The following is a 24,732-nucleotide window of genomic DNA, read 5'->3' as shown; positions in this document are numbered from 1 at the left end:
TCTACTAAATGTCAGGTACCTCTACAGGGTAGGTATATTCTATTTTTTGATGAGGTTTGTTTCATGCAGCCGGCTCCCGGACTAGTAGGGGCCTTGGTTCGCTCCGCGACGTCGCGCCGCGATTCACGCACATAGTCTGGAGGGGGCTTGACAACAATCATGTACATGATTGTATTTATTTGCAATGACAAAGTGTGGCTTGTCAAGTTTTTATAAAAATCTCTGTTTTTCTGTAACTGATCATTTATAATTTTGGTAACTGTTGCACAGGACTGACAGGTCGCAACTATATCCATACTTGTCCATACTAATCCATACTAATACTATTTTTTTATATTATAATAATATATATATTATTATTTTTATATTATAATGCGAAAGTGTGTCTGTCTGTTACCTCTTCACGCTTAAACCGCTGAACGGATTTAGTTTAAATTTGGCATAGAGATAGTTTAGGTCCCGAGGAAGGACATAGGATAGTTTTTATGTCAGAAGTCATCTCTAAAGAGGGTGAAAAGGGAGGGTGGAAATGAGAAAATTAATGAAGTGCCTATTAATTGGTGTAAACAAAAGCATATTATGCTCGAATTGCTATTAGATTTTATCCAGGCGCTGTACTTACTCTAGGCTGCTGGTACCCTGCGGTGGTAGGCTGCGGGCAATAGCTAGTACTTACTATACAGGGTGATTCATGAGACGTGAGCAGGACTAATCCTGCACACTCAGTAACTGATAATTGATCGATCACCATCGTGTTTAGGTGAAACAACCACACTTTTTCCTATTTTTCAACTTTTTGGTGAGAGCAAATTGAATTCTCTACAAACATGGTCACCCTACAACTCCTACAAGACCTAATTAATAAACATAAAACCTCATTAACCGTAATGACAGCATGTTGTTACGAAGATAATAAACTGTCAAACATGAGTGAGATACTTCCGACGTGTCGGAAGCCGGTGTTGCTCGAAGGTGAGATACGAGTTTTCAAAAGTAACCAGTCCATGATGACAGTGATGACATTCAATTTGACACAGAATATCGGTAGTTTAGTATTCTAATTTTAGGGTGACCATGCATCGTAAATAAATTATTAACTTTTTTTTTTTAACATGACTAGAAAATTAACGTTATCCTCACTAATACTGATACGAAACAGTTGCTTATAATTTACGAAATGCGCAGTGTTAGTCCTGCTCACGTCTCCTGAATCACCCTGTATATATATACTAATATTATGAAAGGAAGTCTGTCTGTCTGTCTGTTACCTCTTCAAGTTAAACCGCTGAACCGACTTAGATGAATTTTGGTATAGAAATTGTTTGAGTCCTGAGGAAGGACATAGGATAGTTATTTTCCCAGAAATCATAGAATTTTGTATGGGGACTTAACAATAACTGCACAACAAACTTTGTCAAAGAGGAACTATATCCAGAGGAACAAAAGGTAGTTTTCATTTAAGAAATAATCCTTTAAGGGAGTGAAAAGGGAGGGTTGAAGTTTGTATGAGGAATCAACATAACGCAGATTTAATAAAATAATAAATTCCACGCTGACGAAGTCGCGGAGGTCGCGGTGCGGGGCGGTAGTATGTTAAGGTTATTAAGCCCCCTCCAGACTATGCGCGTGAATCGCGGGCGAAGCCGCGAACGCGAGTGTGGAGTCGATTTCGCAGGTCTGCGTTCTGGACTCCACACTCGCGTTCGCGGCTTCGCCCGCGATTCACGCGCATAGTCTGGAGGGGGCTTTAGACGGAACGGTTTTTTACCAGAAACTGAATGCATCTCAAACAAATGAACGCATCCATCCATTTGAGTGACAGTGACACTGACAGGTTAGAGAATTTAGAGATGGCAGATGCATTTTAGGTGCTCTTTCAGTCTGTCAGTTGATTGCCTGTTGAGCTGTATTTGTTTTCAAGGTATTCCTGTGAATTTTATAAAATAATTATTATAAATACTAATCATATTTTAATTCCTCTTCTACTATCACACATATCAGATCAATTATTCCACAATGGCTCAACGGGAAAAGCGTGCCAATGCCGGTAATCGAATGGCAAAATTACTTGACGAAGAAGAGGAAGATGATTTCTATAAAACAACTTATGGAGGGTTTCAAGAAACTGAAGAAGATAAAGATTACATGTAAGTAGTCGCAATTGTTTATCTATTTAAATAAAACAATACTTTTTATGGGTTCCCCTCTCAACATTAAGTCTTGCCTAGTTGTTTGCCTTTTGTGGTAATGATTTACTTTAAAAGTGACTGCTATATGACCTAAACTAATTAGGCAAGACTTTGCCTAATGTCTCTTGCTGGTAAAAATAATATTTTTCTTGTAAAAAGTGTCACCCTTGTCTTGAAAAAGGTTAACTTTTGATATTGTTCATTTTAGTGAAGAAAAGGAAGCCGACGACGTTGTAGATTCCGATTTTGATATAGATGAAAATGACGACCCTGTTTCTGATCAAGAAGTTGAGGAAAAACGGAAACGAGCTGTTGGGACCAAGGCATATAAGGTTGAGCAGAATTTTATTAACACTTACATCCATATTCAAACACATGATGATACAATACCAATCTGTTGGTGTCCAATGTACTGTTTTGGTTGAAGTAATATCACTTTTGATTTTGATAAATCAGTATTGTATTGGTGTGACATCTTAACCTTGTACGTCCCCGCATACTTGTACAAATACAACTTAAATTTGAGTTTAGAGTTAACTTTAATTTGAATTCTTATAGAAATAAAAAAAAGTTCCAAATTCAAATGCGCAAAAATTGGCTTGGGTCTTACGAGTATAAGATTCTTAAGTATTGTATGAATTTGGTTGTTAGTAATTTCCTCCTGATATCCATGGATTAAATAAAATACGATCATCAATCCAGGACCCCAAGAAAAAGAAGGCAGCTGCACCCAGAAGAGAGGTGAAAAGAGTGAAAGAAGATAAACCAGAGAAATCTAGATCTGACAAGAATGATGGAGATTTGGAACAGTCATTAAATGACTCAATAGGTATGTACAATTTCTAAGGGCCACTTGCATCATCCCATCCAGAGTTAGCCAGCCAGGATTAGCCACTAACCCGGTTTTAACCGTTAACACAGGCTTAAATTGTACTAGTAACGCCGGCTTCGGCTTAACTGGTTAACACCGAGTTAGTGGCTAATTCTGGCTGGCGCAAATGGCCCTAAGGCCCTATTTAAGGAAGTAATATACATATGTGAAGCTTCCTCCTGTCCTTAATTGGTATAAATGTACAGTGGAGTTCATAAATATGTATACATTTTTTCACCTTGTTGCAATGGACTAAGGTAAAAAAGTGTATACATATTTATGAATTTGACTGTACAATTTGTACATAAACATATATTTTTTTAATATAACGTGCCTGTTTTCAGGACGAAAATCTATAAGAAAAAGTACAGCGGTAAAATCACTAGAAACACAGCAAAGGATAAAAATAAGGTCTGAATTGAAAAAAAAGAAACCAAAGAAAGTGGAAGAAAAAATGCCATCACAGGAGGAATTATTAGAAGAAGCGCTCATAACTGAACAGGAAAACTTGAAGAGCTTAGGTATGATAACAACAATGCTATTAAGCCTAGAATAAACTTTATTTAAAAGTGGCAGGCAGTAATTTTTGCCATGGTTGAGACAAACTCACCGCTTCTGGATTGATACTCCAACGCTCTGCCGACTGAGCCACCAAGATCTCATCCATAGCCAGTGAATCTTTCCAACAAATGGGTCTAGGGATTATTATACATCCCTATTCTTCTTCCCTATTACAGAACCCTCCACATTCTTCTGGCATCCTAAATGAGCCCGTGTTTGTGTCTGTTTTGCTGAGCCACCTTTCCCTATACTGATTCTAACTGACTGTATATATGTAATAACTGTATTATGAAAGCTACAGGCTCTCTGAACTTCCAGTCTAGTGGGAAAACTTACTGGAATTAGGGCCAGTTGCACTCCAACCACTTTTAACAGACTGATCAACATGACCCAGAAGAGATCTATGAAACTTCCCTTACAAAAATTTTTGCAAATCCTTTAAAAACATAGTGTGTACGTGGTTCGCAGGTTTGCGAACTTTTTGCGAACCACGTACACACTATGTTTTTTGGTTACAGTACATGCAAGGGTTATGGTTACGGCTCGCTAATGAGTATCCGGCTTAACAGTGACAGGTTTGGTGGAACCAACCAACTAGACTAAGCTAGTTTCAAGCATAAGTTCTGAGGAAGTCATTTGTATAGGCTACAGTTTGAATACACAACCAGTTTGGAGCCATAAGCTCAGGGCTATAACCGCGAAAATCGAAGATCGCAAATTACGGGGATTTTTCTCTGTCACTCTAATTACGCCTTCATTGGAGTAAAAGAGAAAGATCCCCGCAATTTGCGAATTTCGGTTTTCGCGATAGCCGCTCTGCCTCTTGGCTGCCAGTGCAGGCATTAAACTATAATTTTTTTTTATCAAACCTATCATTTTTAAACTTTGATATCATTGGATAACAGTGGCGGCGCGTTTAACATATCCATAGGCAAGCCGGGGAAATATGTAATTTGGCTTACATATTTCCTTTACAACTCTGCTCAAACGTCCAAAAACAGGCAAGCCGTTGGGAATCGGCTTTTATGGACGCGCCGCCACTGTTGGATAATGACTTATTATCTATCTGACTCTTCACTTAAAGTCATTTGCATAAAGCGGTTCTCTTCTCACACTCACCATTCGCACGTCGCTCCGAAATGCGCGAGCAGGATGTCGCTATAAAAAGCGCAAAGCATTGTCTCGTTCAAACATTGGAGCGACGTGCGAATCGCATCCAATGTAATAACCGCCTAAGGCCAAAAAAGGCTGGAATTAGACTTAGTAAAAGATTAATGTATATTATTGGATATTATATACGGGAATCTATTAATGGATATTATTTCTTTCTTTTACAGAACGATTTGAGCAAATTGAACTTGAAAGGAAAAAAGTAAGACCAACTAAAAAGGCTATTACAGGTCCAGTAATCAGGTATTAAATTAAATATTATAGGACCTTTTTTTACACAAATTGACTGAGCCCCACGGTAAGCTCAAGAAAGCTTGTGTTGTGGGTACTCAGACAACGATATAAATAATATATAAATACTTAAATACATAGAAAACAACCATGACTCAGGAACAAATATCTGTATCATCATACATATAAATGCCCTTACCAGGATTCGAACCCGGGACCATCGGCTTCATAGGCAGGGTCACTACCCACTAGGCCAGACCGGTCGTCAAAATCGGTAATTATGATAATTGAAGGTAGAGATAGAGATTAACCATTTATAAAGTGCCTGCCCTACCCCTGCCCTTAGCATCTAGGTACTCACACCTAAATTGATCTTGCCGTCGCAACCAACAGATAAACGCCAAAAGCTTTAAAGTGCCGGACTTTAAAGCCTTTATCTGTTGGTTGTTTTAAGACAGATGTTTTTCGTTTAAAGCATAGACCTAGTATTACATAGATGAGCTATACGCGTGCCTCCGTGAGGGACAAAACATACGCAAAGCGACAATATTAAAAACATGTTTTAACATTCCTGACAACATACCAAAAACAATCTACGTAATTCGGTCGGGTTATTTGTTGCCCACCATAAACCAAACTAAATTTTTGGTGGGGAATAAATAAAAAGTGAGACTGACAATTAAGGACAAGCAATAATACCGCTTTCTCTGCTACTCCTACTGAAATTTCCATAAGTGCATCTCGTTCGGTCGTTTGGCCCCTCCCCGTGTCATCTCTATATTATTGTACCTCTATGGTTTAAAGACAGTAGGTAATTGGTTTGCTTATTTTTCAGATACCACTCATTTGCAGTGCCAATAGAATCGGAAGAGCCTGATAACTTAGTAACGGATATCACTTTGAGTGATATCATTAAAAGCGAGGAAGGTTAGTACCTGGCTCCAGTGAATATTTCTATTGCTAAATTGATTTAAATTTATATTATCTTCAAAATGCCTATCATAATTCTACTCTAGTGAAACGCCGCTCAGAAATGGAAGGTTTCATACTATGCCAGTGGCGGATTTGCGGTCTTTGCCGCCCTAGGCCCTGGGCTGTGTAGCACTCTGTAGTAACTACTAGCCGCCCCTCTCTCAGCACTCATCTATAGACTGCCGCCTCGCTGCCGCCCCTAATATCTTGTCGCCCTAGGCCCGGGCCTACTGGGCCTTAGGGCAAATCCGCCACTGCACTATGCACATTACGAGCGAGTATTAATAGCGGTTATTACACTGGCGCAGAGTTCGGTTACTGATGCTGGTCCAGTGACAACGTTATATAGTTCGTATCCTATTGTCTATTGTTAAGTAAAACCGCACGTGCTACTTACCTGCAAAAAGGGTCTTCATTATTTTATTTGGCACCTGAGTGCGGGCTAGTCCAACGCTAAAAAAAACCAGTGTAGGTGCGCTCTCCGATAGCGCGCCCTTGTTACGCATCTCGAAGATACATTTTAGACTGGTTATGTAGCGTTCGACTCACCGGCACTCAGTAACCGATGTACTGGGTTGCCGGCGAGTTGAACGGACCACACACATCGTAACAAAATTAGTTCATTTTGAATCATATTGCAATTTCCATAGGAGTTGTAATTCAATACCCAGGTAAAGTGAACAAACGATTTTTATGCAGGTGGTTGTGGCACATGGCACGAGCGGTTTTACTTAACAATAGACAATAGGATTAGCAATCGGGCTCTGTTTGAAAGCTACGCACTATGCATGCATAGCGTTGTCTCACTCGCCCATCGCGTCGCATTCTGAATCTATGTGAAACCTACCTATAACATAGAGTAATAGACGTATTTCTACCCTAATCCTTATACCCTAACATGTAATCTACTTAGGCAAATGTATCTATAAACTGAATTAATTTTCATATAACTCTAAAGAAAAAACCGGCCAAGTGCGAGTCGGACTCGCGCACGAAGGGCTCCATTACCATTGTTATATGAGATACGTTTGTTGTATAGGAGCCCCACTTTTCTAAAATGTTTTTTAATTTTATTTTAGTATTTGTCGTTATAGCGGCAATAGAATTACATCATCTGTGAAAATTTCAACTGTCTAGCAATCACGTTTCACGAGATACAGCCTGGTGACAGACAGACGGACAGTGGAGTCTTAATCATGAGTAATAGGGTCCCTTTGGGTGCCTATGGAACCCTAAAAAGTGACCAAGTTCTCCAGTGGCCGAGGCAGTGCCGAGTGGCAGTGGCCGACCCTTACAATAATAATAATAAAATTCTTTATTGTGCACTACTAAAGAAAAGTACCTACATAATAGAAAAAAAAGACAGGACTTAAATGAGTAGGTAACAACAGGCGGACTTATCGCTATAAAGCGATCTCTTCCAGACAACCTTCAGATAGCGAAACAGTGGCAAGAAGTAAGCTATTGGGCATTGCAAAACAACAATAGAAAAAAATACAATGATAACCTTAATGATAGCCTTTAGACAAATATATCTAATTCAATGTTTTCAGGTTTAATGACACCCTGCGACATAGACATGGAAGAGGTCCCGGTGGTGGACGAGCCCAAGCCAGAGGAGCCTAAGCCTGAGGTCCATCACGACACCGACAGCATGCCGAGCCTGAACCCAACCAAGATTGAGATAGACGTTATAGGGCCCGATGACGAGTTCAAAATCGATGATGTTGTGTGAGTACTAGTACCTAAACCAATAGGGATGTTTCCTGTACTTAAAATAAATTATTTCAAACCGTGCACGAAATATAGCACCTGATAATTATTAGAATAACATAGATAGCAGCTATTTTTAAACACAATTTGTATTTAATAAATCGGATTGAAATATAAAAAGTAGGTGACTTTACCGTGACGTCACAACATTCGTTTTCATATATATTCCATATTAGCAAATCGTTTTGACAGTTCTAAAAAACCGGGCAAGTGCGAGTCGGACTCGCGCACGAAGGGTTCCGTACCATAATGCAAAAAAAAAAAAACGGTCACCCATCCAAGTACTGACCACTCCCGACGTTGCTTAACTTTGGTCAAAAATCACGTTTGTTGTATGGGAGCCGCATTTAAATCTTTATTTTATTCTGTTTTTAGTATTTGTTGTTATAGCGGCAACAGAAATACATCATCTGTGAAAATTTCATTTGTCTAGCTATCACGGTTCGTGAGATACAGCCTGGTGACAGACAGAGGGACAGACGGACGGACAGCGAAGTCTTAGTAATAGGGTCCCGTTTTACCCTTTGGGTACGGAACCCTAAAAAGAAGCTGATTTTACTAGTAGGAATGTAGCCTATTGGTTGAAGTACAAGACTTACCAAGTAATAAATATAGAGTTAGACCAAAAAAAAATATGCAGAGACTTTGACAGCACACGCAATGCCGGTGTTATTTTAAACGTCAAACTTCTCTGAAATTATGACGTATAAATAACACTTGCTCTGCGTGTGCTGCCAAAATCTCTGCAGACTTTTCTTGGTCTGACTCTAGGCATTTTTGATTGAAGCTCGAACTTATACTTTAAAATATCTATTTAGTAGTAGTTTGGGATGAAGCATGTTGCTGATTTGCATTTGTAGCCAGCGGACGAAGCCTGCGTTGCGGATTTCTTACATACTCGTATATATAACTGGAGAATTTTTTTAAATAAAAATATATGGATATTAATAGTTTTTAGTAATGTAATGTAATAAGATACGAGATTTTTAAATTGGGGGCTGCTTTGTTACTTGATTAATGATTGTTAACTTATTATCTATATTGCAAAACTGTTTAATTTATTGTATTTATTTTATTGTACAAATGTTATATTTATCCACCACTGCTGATCATACTGTGACACTATTATTACTAATTTCACAGTAGCAGTAACCTTATTTATCGTTTCACTTGCTGATTAAGACCCCTTACAAAACTTTTCAGGTTCAAATTGAGAGATTTTAATTTTAACTGTTGGGTCATAATAAGATTAAACAAATTTTACGGTTTAACTCACGTATTTTTTAGTCACCCTTGCGCCATCTTTCGAAAAGCCTACGTCTCCATTTTCAAACACCAACGGTGCTTTACACCTATTTATATTGCCCGCGCGCCACTTTAACTTTTAATTTTTAACATTACAGCACAGAAGTGAAGCCGAAGAAAGCTAAGGCTTATGTTAAACCAAAAGCGGCCTACGAAAGGACACTTCTCATATTTGAGAACGATCTGAAAGGCAAGGCGTTCAACAAGTGCTATCGACTGAACAAGCCCAGGAGAAGACAAGACATGCTGTGTGCTGTCACGAAGTATGTATTACAAGCTTCGAGCAACACCGGCTTCCGACTAGGGCTCGCGGTCGTGTCCGGGTTTCGTGTACACGTGTTCGGTACCCGTTTCCGAACTACACGTACACGGTTTTCTGACCCGTTCTGCACGTGTAGTCGGGTACACGTGTAATTAAGATCCGTGTATCCGGGTACCCGTGTACCCGTGTACACGGCGAAACGGACCTTAAATACACGCGGGCCTAACCCGTCCTTGGCGTGTAGTGGAGATTGAAGTAATGTATAAAGTTATAAATAAAACAAAGATTCAGGTTCAGGAGCTCCGATTGTTTAGCAGTTTTATTTTATTGGATGTTCAATATTATTGATATGTGTTGTACCAATATAATTCATTTTCACCTCAGCAGCTCGAACAAGGGTACTTTGCTACTTATAAAAAAACCGGGAAAGTGCGAGTCGGACTCGCGCACGAAGGGTTCCGTACCATAATGTAAAAAAAGGCAAAAAAAAACGGTCACCCATCCAAGTACTGACCCTGCCCGACGTTGCTTAACTTCGGTCAAAAATCACGTTTGTTGTATGGGAGCCCCACTTAAATCTTTATTTTATTCTGTTTATAGTATTTGTTATAGCGGCAACAGAAATACATCATCTGTGAAAATTTCAACTGTCTAGCTATCACGGTTCGCGAGATACAGCCTGGTGACAGACGGACTAGTTTACTCAAAGAGTCTCAAGAATACAATACCATTGAGTGGTAAACCACAAATTAGGATAACCACCTCGTAGTAAAAGCAGATTATAACTAGTGATGGGTAGGACATCAATTTAAAATGAGTTTGTATGAGTACCTCATTTTCTAAAATGAGGTGTTACAATGTCTTACTTCAAATGAGGTGAGGTACTAGCATATTTTCAGCGTCGACTATTCCATTAACTCCAACGGCAACAAAAATATTTAATGTATATACATATTTATGTATTCATCACTTCCTTTATAAATAAATAAGTAGTAATATTTCATTGGAGTGCAATTCTGGAGGTTAAGAATAGAACTTTTAGGAGAAAGATAATTTTAGAATCAAACTAAGAACATAAAGTACCTAACTTAATTTGCTGCTTTTATGAAACTTGTTCTAATGTAGCTCTTTTTTATTGTTAGATTGTTTAGACCTCCTCCTTGCTACTTGATATAATTTTAAGTATAATAATCACTATCGACCCGCCCCGGCTTCGCACGGGTTAGCAAATTATACACCTAAACCTTCCTCAAGAATCACTCTTTTGATAGGTGAAAGCCACATGATAATCCGTCCAGTAGTTTTTAAGTTTATCGCGAACATACAAACAAACCCACAAACAGACAGACGCGGCGGGGGACTTTGTTTTATAATATGTAGTGATATATTTCATAAGTACCTATTAACCATAAAACTTACCACAATTTTTAACAAACTAAGGAGAACAAATTCAATATTTTCACAATCATTATTATATAGAAGTGACTAACTTACCACCTATAATTTAACAGTAATATCATCAATATGATAATAAACATAAACAAAGCACCATTCGAGCCGGCCGCACCGTCTACATTTACACTTCATTTTTTCATGCAAAAGGCACCAAGGAAGATCCGCGGGTATATTTACTGGCGAAAACTATGTCCATATTTTGTTATGATTATAAGAATTATTACTAGGTATTAGGTATTAGAGAACTAAAATTAGCTCTAGAGAACTAGAACGAAGTATGGACAAAATAAATATAAATATGTCATAATCATAACTTGTCAGTTCGAAGACGTTTACAAAGAATGTTAATAAAAAGTATTGCAAATTCAAATCGGTATAATTTACATCTACATGTTTATTATACCTATGCAAATTATACTTACTTTTTATTTAATAAACTTGAAACTTATTGAAATTATCATAAATTGTGTACGCTACCGTATTATATTTCAATAATATTTTAGTCACTTAAAGGATTTCTGTTTCTAACCAAGCTTCGTAAATGCCCGCCTGGTATACAGAGGGCGTACCGCGAACCAAGTTCGTCATGTTGCCTCCCTGTCACACTTACGTACGAATTTACAAGTGCGACAGAGAAGCAACACGTCGAAATTCGTTTTGAAGATTGATTTATCGCGCCATTTTGACACGTAAGTTAGGATCAAAAAGGCGTAAGATGTATGAAAGCTTGCAGCGCTTACGCTTGTTGTCTTTCGTGTTTAATTTTTAACGTATTTTCGGTGGTGACGCGAGGCGATATTGAAGTACGGCGCGTGTCTGTCTCACTCCCTCTTTGGATATTTCTAATTCGTTGTTTCATTTTGAGGTATTCATGTCACAAAGAGCCGGTGAGCGGTACAAACTCAACGCTTTTCTCGGTGGACCTTATGTCGTTGCAATAAGGTTTGTAGTTCGGCAGTTGACAGTGTGGACCATTACGTCCATTACTCGTTTCTTCATTTGAGTTTCGAGTGTCGGCGAGCGGGTGAGGGGTGAGCACCTCGAGCGCCTCGCGCGATCCAGGGACTCTTTTGCGAGGTTATGAGGAACGTATGAGTTTTCAGGGTCGCGAGTGAAATTGAAAGGATAAGAGTTTTTTGAAATTTGAAGTGTGTGAATGATTTGTGTGGCAAGAGGTGTTTGTGATGCGCGCGAGTAAATGAGTAAAATGAATAGAGGTGTGATGTAAGACATTTTTGCGGTATGAAGTACTGCGACAAATTAACAAAATGAGCGGTACAAATGAGGTGCCTCACGAGTGAGCGACTCAACACTAATTATAACCGCCTTGAAATGTTAGTATAGATTAACGACTCTATTTCTTTAAACAATAGACTACAAAATACACTAACTAAATAATAGCCATTATTTAAACCTAACTTTTTTTGCATTTAACAACCATCGACACTCAAAAAGAATGCACTCAGTAGAAAAACAGCTATGAGATACCATAAAATTTCATTATATTATCGGCTTTATAGTCTTATCATAAGGATAAAAATGCTTTGAAGGTAAAAATAACACTTCACACGTGCATTTAGAGATAACAGATGTGCCGCCAGAGTCGTACTCGCATCGCATTGTTACAATTGATAAGCACGTGGTTTATCTGTTTATATCGGAATGTTATTTAGTGGTAATTTTTTCTGACCTATACCTAACTACAATTGTAATAAAAGAGCGAGCGAGACACCAATAAAAAAATACCTTGCCTGTTATCAAATTGTGTGTGTTAAGATTATAGGCATATTTTTGTATAAGAATCTGTTGATTTTGGATACATGGGTTAATTTTTTATATATACATACACTCATGTAACTTTTTTTGGCTCTAGTAGTATGTAAAACATTTTGCAGATTGAAGATCGATATATATTTGTATAAGAACTTGTTGATATATAATAGGGTCCCGTTTTACCCTTTGGGTACGGAAACCTAAAAACAGTGAGCAAAATTTGATTTTGCTAAAGGAAAATATAATATATTCCGTTCGTTGTAGTTTCAGTAAGCATAACTATCTACTTTTTTATTAGGTTATCATTTAGGTTTACTTTAATTATTCAAAACTACATCAATGAAGAAAATTAAATACCTATCAGTAAGGTCAACGGTTACTAAGATATTGTTAATTTTAATCTTATTTTAATTTTAAGTGTACTACTAGACCTATTATTGACATTACCAATCAATCCAGTAAAACTGCAAAGTAGGTGATCGAATCTTCCTAACCTCCCACATATTCAATCGTATGTCTTCATAGCACGAATCTCCGCTACACGAGAGTGAAGGGTCGAACTGGCGGGTAAATAAGATCCGTTATTTCGTGTATCCGTGTACCCGTGTACCCGTGTACACGGGTACCCGTGTAAACGTTTCCGAATCCGGGCGGGTTCGTGTAGTTCGGGTTCTTAAGCCCGGCGGGCTTAAGAACACGGGTACCCGTGTCAGCGTGTAACACGTGTATCGGGAGCTCTACTTCCGACACGTCGGAAGGGAGGGGCCCAAGCGATATCTCACCGTACAAATCTTTCTGCCATTTTTCGCGGGGGGAAGGTGCACACAGTCGCACTTCTCACACACTTACATACAAAATCCAATCAGAGGCCCTACCGCGAACCACGTTCGACGTGTTGCCTCTCTATGGCACTTGTAAATTCATACGTAAGTGTGACAGGGAAGCAACACGTCAAACGTGGTTCGCGGTAGGCCCTCTGTAATGACGACACAAATTCATAGAAAATGACACACGTCAAAGACAAATCTTGCAAACCTCGTTCTCTTTGTGTGTACGGACGAGTGACTAGTGTCACAACACGCACACTAACACATTTTCGTTGAAGTATGTCATTGTATTCTGAGAGATGAGAAGTCGGATTTGTCGCTCGACCGATCCGCAATTTGTACTGAGCGAGCAAAATCGATAAATCCAACAAATACTTGAGACTAAAATATAATAATTGTATTTAAATGTAATTTAACGTATGATATGTAAAAAAAAAATTACATGTGGAATGTAACACTTTCTTTTTGTAAATTTGATGTCCCCGACCTCTTTTTATAGCAAAAAACCGAGCAAACAGGCATTTTTCTGCAGCAGTGTTCACGCGCGCGTCTGGACTCGGTCTAGTGAAAAATCCAAGTGCAACTAGTTTTATTACCCGCGGTAGGTGTACCCTTGTTTTGCCGACAAACTTTTCATCGAATATTATTTCATCGACAACGATTCATCGAAACGTTAGTACTAGTAATATTGTTTGGCGTTATTTTGTTTCATATACTATTTATTTCAATTTTTCTTACTGCGTAGAAATACTATTCAACGAATATTACTTGATCACTAATTCGTTTCAAAATATTTTAATTGGCACAACTACTAAACATCGCAATTCATTTGTTCGACGTTTTACTTTAATACATTTTTATATGTCGTACTATACATTTATACATTTTTCTGTTGTAAGAATTTTAGATTTAGGTTACGAACGGCTTTCAAAGTAGGTTTAGGTTAGGTTAGAACTGTGACCCTACACAGAAACGGACGGCTTTTAAAGTAGGTTTAGGTTAGGTTAGAACTGCGACCCCACACAGAAACGAACGGCTATCAAAGTAGGTGTAGGTTAGGTTAGAACTGCGACCCCACACAGAAACGAACGGCTATCAAAGTAGGTTTAGGTTAGGTTAGAACTGCGACCCCACACAGAAACGAACGGCTTTCAAAGTAGGTTTAGGTTAGGTTAGAACTGCGACCCTACACAGAAATGAACGGCTTAAATTATACCTATTTATAATTTGGCCAAAATGAAAATGGCAGCCTACTATGAAAATACTTGAAACGTTGTCTTCGAAATAACATTCGATGAAATGTCAGTCGGCAATTCAAGGGTAAACCACCCGCGGTAGATTATATTGACGCGCTAATCTTGTACCTAGCTGGGGTTCTAAGGTCCACCACCTTGCATTTTGGAGACAAAGCAAACCGCTTGGAACAGGTGTTTCTGGGGGTGATCTGAGCCGATTAAGCCCGGTTGCCAAGAGGTTCCATCCAGCAGGTGGGCAGGGGAGGGGGGGGAAAAGTGGCTCCGGCGCGCCTCACTCTAAGCTATATATCTGCATACATCTAACAACTATATCAAGTTTGGTGTCTTTTTCGTGTAATTCGAGGATGAAAAATTCATTTCTGTGACTAAATTTTCACTCTTCCATACAAAAAAATCAAAAAATTAAAAATTCCAAAAAAAACTTTTCATGTTTTTTTTCGAAAATCCTCTACAAAATTAAAACTATGAGGATTTGCTCCAGAAAAAAAATACCTGTGAATAGCCCAGTTATCCTACTATATAGAATAGTAAACTAGTTAAACATTTTTTATTCATAACTCTGTTAAAAAAAATGTTTTGTGTCGCGCGGCGTACCTGCATTGTAAGAGCGGTATGCAGCGTTTAGGATTTTTAAGTATGTTTCGATGGTTTCTGATAAGTTGTGATAAGTTGTTATTCTTCTGGTTGTAAAAAATTACTTCTGGACGTGATATATATACAAATATAAATTAAATGTATAAATGTATGTTTTGACGACCGGTCTGGCCTAGTGGGTAGTGACCCTGCCTGCGAAGCCGATGGTCCTGGGTTCGAATCCCAGTAAGGGCATTTATTTGTATGATGATACAGATATTTGTTCCTGAGTCATGGGTGTTTTCTATGTATTTAAGTATTTGTATATTATATATATCGTTGTCTGCATGAGTACCCACAACACAAGCCTTCTTGAGCTTACTGTGGGACTTAGTCAATCTATGTAAGAATGTCCTATAATATTTATTTATTATTTTATTTTAAATATAGATGTTGGGAAAACTTTCGCCAATAGAGTTATTATAAATGTGATAAAATTAACAAAGCAGATGTTTGACAAAAATGCGGGTTAAAATACGAGTAAGATATATATTGTTCGCAATTGCCACTACATGCGCATGGGTCCGTGCATTTTAGTTTATTCTTAACGCAGTTGCACCTCCCTGCGCATTTTGTTTTACAGCGGCAACGAATAAGCTCTAAACAAGCAGCAGCCGCCGCAGGTAGGCTTGTACATATGGGCTCCCAATAACCATTTTGTTTGGACCAGCTCCAGTCAGCAGGACATGGTAGCTGTTGCTGAGGGGCTATAATCTGTCCCTAAACATAGCCTCCTTGGTAAACTGCACGGAGAATATGTTTAAGTAGGTAGCGCATCTTCCATTGGAGGCAGATTCTCGAACTGAAGATTTCTTTTTGTGAAAAGTACCTTTCGGCACTCTTTTACACTTGTACTTGTACTTGTACCTGATCCGAACACAGTAACACAATGCATAGTATCAAAATAATGTCTAAGAACCAATTCACATCTCGTAATTAAAATTCGTTCAGATTTAATATTGTAAGACTCTTACTTGTCATACAAGACAATAACAATTTTTTCCAAAATTGACTGCTCAATGTTGTTTTGTTTACCGTATTTAAATCCCTCCGGAACATTACAAGGACCACTAAAACCAGGCTTGTCTGATCCCTCATATTTCCCACTTTTCTGTATGCTGTATGTCTCACATGCACACTAAGGGCATCCGAAAAACAGAAAGTGAATGCACTAGAGATGTGGTGCTGGAGACGAATGCTGGGCATATCATGGACTGAGCATCAATTATTGAGGAGCTTGGCATTAAAGAGCGGTTGCTTTCTACGGGCAAAACTCGGTACTCAACTTCTTTCGACACGTGTCTCGTCGAGACGGAGCATCTACAGAACGTCTAGTTGTGCAAGAAAGAGTAGGAGGTGACAGGGCTAGAGGAAGATCTCTAATGAGATGGACTGACCAAACCAAATCAGTGTGTCGGTCACAGTAAGCGAATGCTTCCGGAAAGCAGCTCTGCGGGAGGAATGGCGACGTGTCGTTAAATGAGTCGCTCAAAAGTTTTCATAATGGCCACGACCACTCTATCAAGAGTGTAACGAAGAAGAAGTCCCTCCGTAACAGCAGGATATGCGCTTTAAGCTTGAAATACGCTTTTTTCCCTTTCCACACACAAAGAAACTGTGTTGTAATCTGAAAAGGCGTGGAAGAATGGCAAGACTACTATCCTTTCTGGTCCTGTAAAATAATCATATATCTATGAGTTACAAATAAAATCATATATTTAACGAAAGTTTGCAGCACGTGACCATTAGCCCAGTTGACCTGTCTCTTATTGCGGTGACATATTTATTTATTTTATTTACAATTAATGGAAGAACTACAAACGTTACCTTAAGAAAATGCAATAGCATGGCACGAGACGAACAGGTGATTCGTTCCTGGGCCAGTCCTCCATTAATTGTAAATAAAATAAATATGTCACCGCAGTATACGAGACAGCTCACCAGGGCAATTGGTCACGTGCTGCAAACTTTCTTTAAATATATGATTTTATTTGTAACGCATATATATAATTTATTTTACAGGACCAGAAAGGTCAGAAGTCTTGTCATTCTTCCACACCTTTTCAGGTTGCGACACTGTTTCTTTTTTGTATGGATAGGGAAAAAAGCGTATTTCAAGCTTGGAGCGCATATCCTGCCGTAACGGAGGGGTTTAAATACGGCAAACAAGGCAATATTGAGCAAGCATTGCCAATATTGATAAAAAATGTTATTGTCTTATATGGCAAGTAAGAGTCTTACAATAGTAAGTATGGACAGATTTGAATTACGAGGTGTGAATTGGCCCCTAGACGTTATTTTAACAAAATGCATAGTATTTTGTTACTGATTTTACGAGTAGATCAGGTACAAGTACGAGTGCAAAAGAGTGCCGAAAAGTACTTTTTACAAAAAGAAATCTTCAGTTCGAGAATCTGCCTCCAATGGAAGATGCGCTACCTACGTAAACATATTCTCCGTGCAGTTTACCAAGGAGGCTATGTTTAGGGACAGATTATAGCCCCTCAGCAACAGCTACCATGTCCTGCTGACTGGAGCTGGTCCAAACAAAATGGTTATTGGGAGCCCATATGTACAAGCCTACCTGCGGCGGCTGCTGCTTGTTTAGAGCTTATTCGTTGCCGCTGTAAAACAAAATGCGCAGGTAGGTGCAACTGCGTTAAGAATAAACTAAAATGCACGGACCCATGCGCATGTATAGTACTTGTTCTAAGGTCCCGTTTTCTAAGGGGACCTTGCATTTTGGAGACAAAGCAAACCGCTTGGAACAGGTGTTTCTGGGGGTGATCTGAGCCGATTAAGCCCGGTTGCCAAGAGGTTCCAGCCAGCAGGTGGGCAGGGGAGGGGGGGGGAAAAGTGGCTCCGGCGCGCCTCACTCTAAGCTATATATCTGCATACATCTAGCAACTATATCAAGTTTGGTGTCTTTTTCGTGTAATTCGAGGATGAAGAATTCATTTCTGTGACTAAATTTTCGCTCTTCCATACAAAAAAATCGAGAAATTAAAAATTCCAAAAAAATCTTTTCACTTTTTTTTTCGAAAATCCTCTACTAAATTAAAACTATGAGGATTTGCTCTAGAAAAAAAATACCTGTGAATAGCCCAGTTATCCTACTATATAGAATAGTAAACTTGTTAAACATTTTTTTTTCATAACTCTGTTAAAAAAAATGTTTTGTGTCGCGCGGCGTACCTGCATTGTAAGAGCGGTATGCAGCGTTTAGGATTTTTAAGTATGTTTCGATGGTTTCTGATAAGTTGTGATAAGTTGTTATTCTTCTGGTTGTAGAAAATTACTTCTGGACGTAATATATATACAAATATAAATTAAATGTATAAATATAGATGTTGGGAAAACTTTCGCCAATAGAGTTATTATAAATGTGATAAAATTAACAAAGCAGATATTTGACAAAAATGCGGGTTAAAATACGAGTAAGATATATACTGTTCGCAATTGCCACTACATGCGCATGGGTCCGTGCATTTTAGTTTATTCTTAACGCAGTTGCACCTACCTGCGCATTTTGTTTTACAGCGGCAACGAATAAGCTCTAAACAAGCAGCAGCCGCCGCAGGTAGGCTTGTACATATGGGCTCCCAATAACCATTTTGTTTGGACCAGCTCCAGTCAGCAGGACATGGTAGCTGTTGCTGAGGGGCTATAATCTGTCCCTAAACATAGCCTCCTTGGTAAACTGCACGGAGAATATGTTTACGTAGGTAGCGCATCTTCCATTGGAGGCAGATTCTCGAACTGAAGATTTCTTTTTGTAAAAAGTACTTTTCGGCACTCTTTTGCACTCGTACTTGTACCTGATCTACTCGTAAAATCAGTAACAAAATACTATGCATTTTGTTAAAATAACGTCTAGGGGCCAATTCACACCTCGTAATTCAAATCTGTCCATACTTACTATTGTAAGACTCTTACTTGCCATATAAGACAATAACATTTTTTATCAATATTGGCAATGCTTGCTCAATATTGCCTTGTTTGCCGTATTTAAACCCCTCCGTTACGGCAGGATATGCGCTCCAAGCTTGAAATACGCTTTTTTCCCTATCCATACAAAAAAGAAACAGTGTCGCAACCTGAAAAGGTGTGGAAGAATGACAAGACTTCTGACCTTTCTGGTCCTGTAAAATAAATTATATATATGCGTTACAAATAAAATCATATATTTAAAGAAAGTTTGCAGCACGTGACCAATTGCCCTGGTGAGCTGTCTCGTATACTGCGGTGACATATTTATTTTATTTACAATTAATGGAGGACTGGCCCAGGAACGAATCACCTGTTCGTCTCGTGCCATGCTATTGCATTTTCTTAAGGTAACGTTTGTAGTTCTTCCATTAATTGTAAATAAAATAAATAAATATGTCACCGCAATAAGAGACAGGTCAACTGGGCTAATGGTCACGTGCTGCAAACTTTCGTTAAATATATGATTTTATTTGTAACTCATAGATATATGATTATTTTACAGGACCAGAAAGGATAGTAGTCTTGCCATTCTTCCACGCCTTTTCAGATTACAACACAGTTTCTTTGTGTGTGGAAAGGGAAAAAAGCGTATTTCAAGCTTAAAGCGCATATCCTGCTGTTACGGAGGGACTTCTTCTTCGTTACACTCTTGATAGAGTGGTCGTGGCCATTATGAAAACTTTTGAGCGACTCATTTAACGACACGTCGCCATTCCTCCCGCAGAGCTGCTTTCCGGAAGCATTCGCTTACTGTGACCGACACACTGATTTGGTTTGGTCAGTCCATCTCATTAGAGATCTTCCTCTAGCCCTGTCACCTCCTACTCTTTCTTGCACAACTAGACGTTCTGTAGATGCTCCGTCTCGACGAGACACGTGTCGAAAGAAGTTGAGTACCGAGTTTTGCCCGTAGAAAGCAACCGCTCTTTAATGCCAAGCTCCTCAATAATTGATGCTCAGTCCATGATATGCCCAGCATTCGTCTCCAGCACCACATCTCTAGTGCATTCACTTTCTGTTTTTCGGATGCCCTTAGTGTGCATGTGAGACATACAGCATACAGAAAAGTGGGAAATATGAGGGATCAGACAAGCCTGGTTTTAGTGGTCCTTGTAATGTTCCGGAGGGATTTAAATACGGTAAACAAAACAACATTGAGCAGTCAATTTTGGAAAAAATTGTTATTGTCTTGTATGACAAGTAAGAGTCTTACAATATTAAATCTGAACGAATTTTAATTACGAGATGTGAATTGGTTCTTAGACATTATTTTGATACTATGCATTGTGTTACTGTGTTCGGATCAGGTACAAGTACAAGTACAAGTGTAAAAGAGTGCCGAAAGGTACTTTTCACAAAAAGAAATCTTCAGTTCGAGAATCTGCCTCCAATGGAAGATGCGCTACCTACTTAAACATATTCTCCGTGCAGTTTACCAAGGAGGCTATGTTTAGGGACAGATTATAGCCCCTCAGCAACAGCTACCATGTCCTGCTGACTGGAGCTGGTCCAAACAAAATGGTTATTGGGAGCCCATATGTACAAGCCTACCTGCGGCGGCTGCTGCTTGTTTAGAGCTTATTCGTTGCCGCTGTAAAACAAAATGCGCAGGGAGGTGCAACTGCGTTAAGAATAAACTAAAATGCACGGACCCATGCGCATGTAGTGGCAATTGCGAACAATATATATCTTACTCGTATTTTAACCCGCATTTTTGTCAAACATCTGCTTTGTTAATTTTATCACATTTATAATAACTCTATTGGCGAAAGTTTTCCCAACATCTATATTTAAAATAAAATAATAAATAAATATTATAGGACATTCTTACATAGATTGACTAAGTCCCACAGTAAGCTCAAGAAGGCTTGTGTTGTGGGTACTCATGCAGACAACGATATATATAATATACAAATACTTAAATACATAGAAAACACCCATGACTCAGGAACAAATATCTGTATCATCATACAAATAAATGCCCTTACTGGGATTCGAACCCAGGACCATCGGCTTCGCAGGCAGGGTCACTACCCACTAGGCCAGACCGGTCGTCAAAACATACATTTATACATTTAATTTATATTTGTATATATATCACGTCCAGAAGTAATTTTTTACAACCAGAAGAATAACAACTTATCACAACTTATCAGAAACCATCGAAACATACTTAAAAATCCTAAACGCTGCATACCGCTCTTACAATGCAGGTACGCCGCGCGACACAAAACATTTTTTTTAACAGAGTTATGAATAAAAAATGTTTAACTAGTTTACTATTCTATATAGTAGGATAACTGGGCTATTCACAGGTATTTTTTTTCTGGAGCAAATCCTCATAGTTTTAATTTTGTAGAGGATTTTCGAAAAAAAACATGAAAAGTTTTTTTTGGAATTTTTAATTTTTTGATTTTTTTGTATGGAAGAGTGAAAATTTAGTCACAGAAATGAATTTTTCATCCTCGAATTACACGAAAAAGACACCAAACTTGATATAGTTGTTAGATGTATGCAGATATATAGCTTAGAGTGAGGCGCGCCGGAGCCACTTTTCCCCCCCCTCCCCTGCCCACCTGCTGGATGGAACCTCTTGGCAACCGGGCTTAATCGGCTCAGATCACCCCCAGAAACACCTGTTCCAAGCGGTTTGCTTTGTCTCCAAAATGCAAGGTGGTGGACCTTAGAACCCCAGCTAGTAGTGGCAATTGCGAACAGTATATATCTTACTCGTATTTTAACCCGCATTTTTGTCAAATATCTGCTTTGTTAATTTTATCACATTTATAATAACTCTATTGGCGAAAGTTTTCCCAACATCTATATTTATACATTTAATTTATATTTGTATATATATTACGTCCAGAAGTAATTTTCTACAACCAGAAGAATAACAACTTATCACAACTTATCAGAAACCATCGAAACATACTTAAAAATCCTAAACGCTGCATACCGCTCTTACAATGCAGGTACGCCGCGCGACACAAAACATTTTTTTTAACAGAGTTATGAAAAAAAAATGTTTAACAAGTTTACTATTCTATATAGTAGGATAACTGGGCTATTCACAGGTATTTTTTTTCTAGAGCAAATCCTCATAGTTTTAATTTAGTAGAGGATTTTCGAAAAAAAAAGTGAAAAGATTTTTTTGGAATTTTTAATTTCTCGATTTTTTTGTATGGAAGAGCGAAAATTTAGTCACAGAAATGAATTCTTCATCCTCGAATTACACGAAAAAGACACCAAACTTGATATAGTTGCTAGATGTATGCAGATATATAGCTTAGAGTGAGGCGCGCCGGAGCCACTTTTCCCCCCCCTCCCCTGCCCACCTGCTGGCTGGAACCTCTTGGCAACCGGGCTTAATCGGCTCAGATCACCCCCAGAAACACCTGTTCCAAGCGGTTTGCTTTGTCTCCAAAATGCAAGGTCCCCTTAGAAAACGGGACCTTAGAACAAGTACTAACCTCGGCAGAGGGGAAATAGTGCGAATGCCGCCTCCCTTCCGTGTTGCTCGAAGATTACAAGCTTTTATTTACTTTCACCTGACCGTTGTCTGTCTGCGTCTTGTCGTCTTGTTGTCTGAATCTTGCAAGTTAAATTTAATCCACTTCCCGGTTTCTGATGAGCTGAAATTTTGCATACATACGTAAGTCGGGTGACAATGCAATATTATGGTGTCATTCAGCTGATCTGACGATGGAGACCGGAGGTGGCCATAGCAACTCTGTGATAAAACAACGAAACCTTATTGTGTTTGGGGTTTTTAGAATTGTCTCGATGAGTAGTAGTTGCCTGTGGAAAAAAAAGTACAGTCGGCGATGAAAGATTGTACCAAAAATGAAATTTTTGCCTAAAACTTATTTTTATGTATAGCGGCTCTGTGAGCTCGGGAACTCCTATGGCTCCGCCATTTTGAAAAAAATCCAAAGTATGAATCGTCAAAAACTTCCGTATAATAAAAGCTACCGAACCTGGCCCCGTAGACAACATGCCAAACGCTTACGCTCTGTAGCAAACGAAACGCAACTGTCACTGTCACACTAATATGGAAGAGTAATAGAGAGACAAAGCGATTCGATGGCGAAGCGCAGGCGATCGTCACCTTGGCTAGGCCGCCTGCTCAGAATATTTCACGAAGATCGGTTGAGAAATGCGACGTGAGGAGAACAGTCTAATATACGAAAGAAATTTTGCACAAGCTGAAACATTTAATTTAATCCCATTTTCGGCTGGTTACTTTCACCACCTACCTGATTTTATCGTTAACTTCTTGGAAATGTTTGAAAATAATCAAGGGCGTCGCCAGCTCATGGGCTAGGGGAGGGGTGGTGGTTGCTCTGGCCGATGGCGGAGGGACATAAATTTAGTTACAAATTTTATTCTCGTTCCCCCCATGGCGATGCCCTTGAAAATAATATCATCCACTCAGTCACTACTAAATAGCTCTCCCATTGGCACTTGTCCCACCGCCGACGATGAGCGATAAGCGAGCAGAACGATAAATTAGAAAAGAGTGGGTGAGCGGCGAGAAGCGAGTGTTCCAATAGTTTTGTCGCTCGGCTATAGGCGAGTGTTCGAGTGCGACGGGCTATTACTCGCGTCACTCGCTCGGGCGGTGCAGCGTAGCCGAACACGCAGACGTCGCAGACTTGTTCAAACTACGAAGCGAGCATCGCCGAGCGAGTACCGCTGAGCTAGTTTTATCTTATCGCGGCGACAAACTAGTAGAGCGTGTGTTCTCGCCGGCAGTGGGAACAGCCAGCGATGAACTATTAATATATGTGTCTCTTTTACTAACACGGGATCCTAATCTTTTGTTCGTTTCTTGGGCGAGAAAATCGCCGATAGTTAATCGCTTACTCGCTCTTGGTGGGACAAGTGCCAGCCAGTGAAAAAAACACCGTAGCTTTTAGATATAGGTATACCTACTTGTCTAAGTTATAACCATTCTTTTGACAGGAAACCGGCGCGCTACATAGATCCCATCACAAAGCTGCCATACCGAAGCGTAGACGCCTTCCGGATAATACGCGAGGCCTATTACCAGCAATTAGAGGCCAGAGGGGACCGCAACGACCCCAAGTTACAGGCCTGGCTCAAGTGGCGGCGAGCGGACTCCGCATCTACTTATGTGCAGATACATATCAAGTAAAGTGTTGTTTGATTTTGTCAGTACCGGTAAATTACAAAATGATAATCAAGGATCTAAAAAAAACTTTTTTTTTCCTAAGAATGAAAATGTAGTCAAGTTTTCGCTGCAGTATTGTTAAAGCTTAAATCAATACTGTAATTCATCAATTATGAATATTATGATTTACTTCAAATATACTTCAATATTGCTCATTCTAATATCGTATATATAAATATGGTATTACTGAGATCCGATAATAACAGTGTAAATAATTATTGAATAAAATACGTTTTAGTATTGCACGTTTTCCTTTTAATATTTGTATTT

The 24,732-nt window shown here is 39.0% G+C and overlaps 2 protein-coding genes across 2 annotated transcripts in view; one reads left to right on the top strand and one right to left on the bottom strand.

The window, feature by feature from the left end:
• The window catches only part of LOC134678142 (uncharacterized), a 216,110-nt gene that overhangs the window by 69,069 nt on the left and 122,309 nt on the right, over window positions 1-24,732 (bottom strand). The window lies entirely within an intron of this gene.
• On the top strand, window positions 1,959-24,484 carry LOC134678190 (vacuolar protein sorting-associated protein 72 homolog). Its single transcript, XM_063536653.1, has 9 exons — window positions 1,959-2,147; window positions 2,398-2,521; window positions 2,892-3,018; window positions 3,405-3,581; window positions 4,959-5,034; window positions 5,858-5,949; window positions 7,548-7,725; window positions 9,171-9,335; window positions 24,234-24,484. Exons 1-9 carry the CDS (start codon window positions 2,017-2,019, stop codon window positions 24,424-24,426), a joined length of 1,263 nt encoding a protein of 420 aa, XP_063392723.1. The 5' UTR covers window positions 1,959-2,016; the 3' UTR covers window positions 24,427-24,484.

The sequence above is a fragment of the Cydia fagiglandana genome, chromosome 2 (assembly GCF_963556715.1).
Source record: "Cydia fagiglandana chromosome 2, ilCydFagi1.1, whole genome shotgun sequence".
Classification (NCBI taxonomy): domain Eukaryota; kingdom Metazoa; phylum Arthropoda; class Insecta; order Lepidoptera; family Tortricidae; genus Cydia; species Cydia fagiglandana.
The sequence above is the reverse complement of the archived record's forward strand: the minus strand, read 5'-3'. Positions and strand labels throughout refer to the sequence as shown.

Bases quoted from the DNA above. Each gene is read 5' to 3' on its own strand.
- LOC134678190 (XM_063536653.1), top strand. From the start codon at position 2,017: ATGGCTCAACGGGAAAAGCGTGCCAATGCCGGTAATCGAATGGCAAAA. The intron at 2,522-2,891 runs GTTGAGCAGAAT...TCATCAATCCAG, and splicing joins TTGGGACCAAGGCATATAAG to GACCCCAAGAAAAAGAAGGC. The intron at 3,582-4,958 runs GTATGATAACAA...TTTCTTTTACAG, and splicing joins GGAAAACTTGAAGAGCTTAG to AACGATTTGAGCAAATTGAA.